Source organism: Pteropus vampyrus, unplaced genomic scaffold (assembly GCF_000151845.1).
Source record: "Pteropus vampyrus isolate Shadow unplaced genomic scaffold, Pvam_2.0 Scaffold514, whole genome shotgun sequence".
Classification (NCBI taxonomy): Eukaryota; Metazoa; Chordata; class Mammalia; order Chiroptera; family Pteropodidae; genus Pteropus; species Pteropus vampyrus.
The window spans coordinates 27169-32975 of record NW_011889295.1 but is presented as its reverse complement, the minus strand read 5'-3'; the positions used below and the strand labels follow the sequence as shown (position 1 = coordinate 32975).

Genomic DNA, 5807 nt, shown 5'->3' with positions numbered 1-5807 from the left:
TCTGCTAGCTATGGCCGATTCGAACATGCTTTAGAACTCGCGCTAGTGGGGACGGTATCTGGGTGGCAACTTGTCTTTGTCTTGCCAGTGAACAGTTTGCCGGCCGATTAAAGCGCTAAGGACGTTTGGCTGAGAAAGGCGCCAAGTGCTCCCTTTACGATGACCCATTCCTGGCGGCCTTGTCTGTCTCTGGGCTGTTTTGTTGTTCTGGGACCTGCCAAGGGGGTGGCATGAGTCTTCAGCAGTGTCTTCTCACTCAGACGCTTTCTGGGCCCAGACAGGGACTTTGGGTGCGTTGTGGCCTCTGCCGGCAGCAGCCCCCTGAGCTGACGACAGGAATCGGCCTTGGCAGGTCTTTAACCTGAAGCCACTGCAGATCGTGTTCCCCGCGAGAGCGGACCCCGAGAGCCCGGTCATCGACCTGGACCTTCACCTGCCCTTGCTCTGCTTCAGACCCGAGAAGGTGCTGCAGGTACACGCCCCCCACGCCGCGTCCCGTGCCAGGGGGCTCGAGGGGGCGTCACACCTACCGCTGTGCCAGAGATGACTCAAGTGCCAGCGTCTTCCACCGTGGACAGACCCAGAACGACACCACCACTCGGAGTGTTAACTTTTTTGCTTAAAGCTGACATTCACTAGCAGCGGTCCCCAGCCTTTGGCACCAGGGCCCGGGGCTCCCATGAGCATCTAACGCCTGATGGCGTGAGGCGGAGCTGAGGCTGCGATGCCGGTGCTGGGAGTGGCTTTGCTCCGCTGCCCACCTCCTGCTGTGCGGCCCGGTTCCGAACAGGCACGGACCAGTACCTGTCCGCAGCCGGGGGGTGGGGACCCCTGCACTATAGTACGTGCTATTTGCAAATAGCACCTTTTTTGGGGGGGTTGAAGTGGCTTTTGTTTTGGGAGCTGGAGCAGGGAGACGGGGGGTTCTGTCCTCCCTGGTTTGGTTGGGGGGCGGCGGGTCACGGTGTCTGTAGCTGCTCGCGCCCCGCTGGGGGCGTGTTCGTGTTGACGGCGTGTCGCCCGCAGGTCCTGACGTGCCTCCTCACGGAGCAGAGGCTCGTGTTCTTCTCCTCCAACTGGGCGCTGCTGACGCTGGTCGCCGAGTGCTTCGTGGCCTACCTGCACCCCCTGCGGTGGCAGCACACGCTCGTGCCCATCCTGTCGGAGCAGATGCTCGACTTCGTCATGGCGCCCACGTCCTTCCTCATGGGCTGCCACCTCGACTACTTCGAAGAAGTCAGCAAGGTCAGGTCCCGGCCGCCTGGTTGGGCGTTAGCTCCTCGGGAGCTGGTCGTGAGGACCGATGGGAGGGAAGCTGCCTTGAAAGTGCCCGAAGTGAGGGCCGGGCACACGGGGCCACCGAGCAAGGGCACCAGCGCCTTCCCCGTTAGCGTGTGTGCGCTGGGCGCCACACACACACACAGGCGTGCACGCGTGCACACAGTACACACACGCACAAATGTGCACACACATTTACATGCACACAGTACGCACACGTACACACAGCAATATATGTGCGCGCATGTACACAGCAGTACACACACACGTGCACACACGCACACACAGCACACACAGCAATGCACACGCTCACCTGTGCACACGCACACACGTACACACACGTACAGAAACAAGTGCATGCGTGCACACACGCACACACGCATACACACACACGCACAGAAACATAAGTGCGCGCGTGCACACACATGCACACACACGTACACACGCACACAGTCCACGTGTGCGCACACATGCGCGTGCACACACACACACACACAGTCCACGCGTGCGCACACCCTGCACTGCCTCGTTTGTCCTCATGCCGCCCCCTGCGGACCTCGGGCCGTGTGCCCCGCGTGCTGCCCCGCGTGCTGCCCCGCGTGCTGCCCCGCGTGCTCCGCGTCACGTCCCCGCCCACGTCCATCCGCAGCAGCTCAGTGAGGAGTGGGGGAGTCGCTGGGACCCGGTGGCGGGTGCAGCCTCTGCTGCTCCGCAGCTCTGTGACCTGGACTGGGTTCGCGTTCCTCCCTCCGCCTCGGTGTCCGCATCTGTGAGGTGGGCGCGGCCACGTCCCCACGGGCAGGGCTCTGAGCCGAGGACACCCACAGCTCGCTCGGAGCGCCCTGCGGCTCAGCGGGCAGCGTCCAGCTGCCGTCGCTCATCTGTTTTCCTCCCTCCGTCCCTCCCTCCCTCCCTCCCTTCTGCTTTCGCTGTTCTGCGGACCTTCCTTCTGGAACACACATGTGCCTTCGGCACGTCGCTGCGGTCAGCGGGCTTCGCAGCCTTGCCGAGCTCTCTTCTCGCCGTGTGGCAGGCCCGTGACAGGGGCGAGCTCTTCCGTGTCCTACCGTGGCAGGTCGAGGAGGGCGCTGGCCTCGCTGTCGTGGTGAGGATCGGAGGGGTCGCTGGGACGCTGGCCGGCGCGCGGTCAGTGCCAGATGAGGATGAGGCGCAGCTGTTTTCACTGCTGTGCTCGCCGGCGATGGCGGACATTTAGATGGTGGCTCGCGTCGTGGGTTTGTGACACGTGTGATGTTGGCCGCAGGCAGAGTGGGCTTGGCTTTCTACAGTTTTATTCAGGTAGTACTAGAGAGAAAGGTGGCTGGCGTGTGCCAGCCGGGCCCTCTGGGGAGGCGCCGGATGTCACCCAGCGCTTGCCAGAGCGAGTGACTCACCGGGGACAAACACTCTTTGAGAAAAGGCCATTCAGACCTTTATGGAAGGAACGGAAAAACGTCACCCAGCCCTCCTTGCAAATGAGAAAAAAAATAGGCTGCCTCTGAAGTTTAAAACTGTGTTTCTTTTTTTAGTCATTTGGAGAAAACAAATGTCTTGCTTCAGACCAGAAAGGACAGGTTTTGTCACGTTTACATGACAGTTGCAGTCAGCAGTCACGCAGGAGTCCCTCAGGAGTCCCTCGTGATGACTTCCTGTTCTGAGGGCTTCAGGACGAGCGGCAGGTGTTACTCAGGTGGTTTGGGTTGGAAGCTTTTGTCGCTGGTGCCGGGAGCTGGGCAGCCACCCTGTGGCCCGCCTGGCCGTGACTGCACACGCTCGGCGCTCAGGCTCAGAGAGGGCAGCGCCAGTCACCAGGCCGACACTGGACCTGTGCGCTGGCCCTGGGAGGTGCCGTCTGTGCGTTTTTCATGCGAGGCGGGACCCAGCCCGGAGTGGTGAGCGGTCACACTCCAGGGGCTGTTGAATTGGAGGACTCTAGTGCATGCTTCGTTATTGGCGTATTTTGTCACAGATAAGTCTTTACAAATAATCCATGAAAATATTTCAGAAATTCTAAGTGTGTGTGTGATCGCCGGGCCTCGGGCCCTGCCCACACCCCAGTTCTTGGACGGGCGGCTGAAGAGAGACGTGGGTGTTGCTTGCTGGAGTTGCTCTGGCTGCAGTTCTGGAATGTTCTCTTCAGGCCCCCGGCAGTGTTGGTACCGGGGCAGGTGGAACCCTGGCAGTGTGTACTGGAATCTCGACTCAAAGACGCAGGCATTGAGCTCGTTAACGTAACTTGTGGTATTTTCTGCATTTTGGGGTAGAGAGTCTGAAGCTCCGTGTACACGTTAAGATGGGTGATTTAGTTAACGGTGACACCATCTCAGACAGTGCAGGATGTGTTTGTTTTCGGAGAGACGTGCCAAGTTGAAACTCACACGCGAGCCTTCACGCTCCCCTTACAGGAAGCTGACGGTTTGGTTCTGATAAACATCGATGACGGGACCGTCACCCACTCCCGCGACGGTGACCTGGCTGTCCCCGGCATCCCTCTCCTGGCGGCACAGACGTTTATTCAGAGGTAAAGCCGGACCCAGCACGCGTTCGAGGCCTCTCTGCTCACGTTCTGAGCCTGCTGAGTCGCATAAACTCTCCAGGGGTACCTTTTTCAACGCCCCCCAAGTTATCAATGAGTATCGTAAACATCCTAAAAGCATTAACGCGCCCGCCCGGGCACACCCTCCCCCTGCCGCCTTCTCCGCGGCCAGCGTCACCTGATGCGTGTGCGCCGTGCTCAGCATCCGTCTGCTCCCTGCAGGGTCCAGAGCCTCCAGCTGCACCACGAGCTGGACCTGGCTCACCTTGGCGCCAGCACCGACCTGAACAATGGGCGGGCCCGCAGGTGGACCTGGCAGCAGAGGTTGAACAGCCAGATACAGCAGCTCACCCTGCAGCTGCTCGTCAGCATCTTCAGGTACTCTAAGCACTTCCAGTGTTGGCAAGAGGCCCAGCCCGCTCACGGGCCCATGAGGGCGGCATCCCCCAAATCCATGGCGGCGAAGTGCTTTTCTTATGATCATTATATCCGAGCAGCCCCTCGGGGACTGTGTTCTTCCAACTCCAATGCTGCCAGGGGGTTGGGGGGACTTCTCTAGCCCCATCTCTCCTGCAAAAGACCCCCAGTGGGCGCTGTGCTGGCTGACGGCTCAGGTCAGCCCGGGGAGGGGCACAGACGGGCTAGAGCGCCAGGCCGGAGCGTTCGGGACATGCTCGGTCAGACTGTTGGCCCGTTGCTCCTCGTCCTGTAACTGTCACTGTCAGCATCTGCTGTGTGCCGTGGGGAGTGGCCCCTGAGCTCGGACTGGTCTGTCTGTCTGTCTGTCTCTCTCCCTCCCCTCCGCCCCCCCCAGCATCTATCTGTCCCCCCCTCCTCTCCCCACTCCTTGCAATGCTTTCCTGGGCCCGTGGGAGGAGGCAGCTGGAAGAACCCCCCACCTGGGACGGGTTCGGGCCAGAGCTGGCTGACTTGCCGAGATGCTGGGTGATTATTTCAAAACCGACATTTTAATGGCCGAATTTTTTTGATGTGTATATTTACATAAAGTCGTTCGTTAGGAAGAAATGGGATGGTGTGTCCCGGGCAGGTTGTGTATCTCTTTGCTCAAAGCCGTATAATTCGTGAGGTCATAGATACATAGTTTCCTTTTGTTCTTTTAAGACAGACTCTTTCTTGAGTGAGGTTGGATTTTAAAAAAATACTGTATAAGCTTGACGAGTTCATTGAAAAGCAGAAAGTATGATTACAGGTCATAATACTTTATTCCCTGTTGATGAAGGAACTTTTCCCCGAGCTGGGTTAACACGTAGACCCTTCCCAGGTCACCAGCCGGAGCTGTTTTTCTTTATGATTAGGTATTGATTACGGCATCTTCATTTGCGTCAGGAGCCAGGAGGCTTGAAGCGGACGGTGACACTCCCTTGCGTAGTGTCATGCCAGTGGGAGGGAACAGCTCAACCACGAAATAAACCCAAAATGTGTTGTTCTAGAGGTCGGAATCTTTCTGAAGAACGGGGCTTTTCCAAACCTGTATTTCTTGTCATTTTTCTGCTAGTCTAGTAGCAGTATTTTTTTTCCACATATTTGGAAGTATTTCAACACTTAGACTTTCTTCCTTTGTCAGGGAAGTGAAGAACCACTTGAATTATGAACACAGAGTGTTTAACAGTGAAGAGTTTCTCAAAACGCGGGCCCCGGGGGACCAGCCATTCTACAAACAGGTGAAGGGCGTGCGTGCGTGTGTGGGCGTGCGTGCGTGGGCGCGTGTGCGTGGGTGTGTGTGCGTGGACGTGTGCGCGGGCGTGTGGGCGTGCACGCTTATTCTTGCACTTTCCTGTGCTGAAAACTTTTTCCAAAGTCAGTGTATCCAGCCTGTGTTAAGCGTGTTGGCATTTTGAAAGGTGTTTTTTAGCCTCTTTCCTTCTGATCCTTTGGCCATCTCTTATTTAATTGGCTTTTTAGAGTATAATTTGCATAGAACAAAATGCACTCACTGTAGGTATCAAGTGTGATGAGTTCTGACAAATGTGCC

General features: G+C 57.7%; 1 protein-coding gene across 1 annotated transcript in view; it reads left to right on the top strand.

Annotated features, from left to right (window-relative positions):
- LOC105307747 (DENN domain-containing protein 3-like) overlaps nucleotides 1-5807 on the top strand; it is a 35579-nt gene that overhangs the window by 10017 nt on the left and 19755 nt on the right. The window contains exons 5-9 of the mRNA XM_023524976.1: nucleotides 353-472; nucleotides 1027-1245; nucleotides 3684-3799; nucleotides 4037-4192; nucleotides 5400-5496. Coding sequence (XP_023380744.1) covers nucleotides 353-472; nucleotides 1027-1245; nucleotides 3684-3799; nucleotides 4037-4192; nucleotides 5400-5496 — 708 coding nt within the window. The remainder of the gene's footprint in view (nucleotides 1-352; nucleotides 473-1026; nucleotides 1246-3683; nucleotides 3800-4036; nucleotides 4193-5399; nucleotides 5497-5807) is intronic.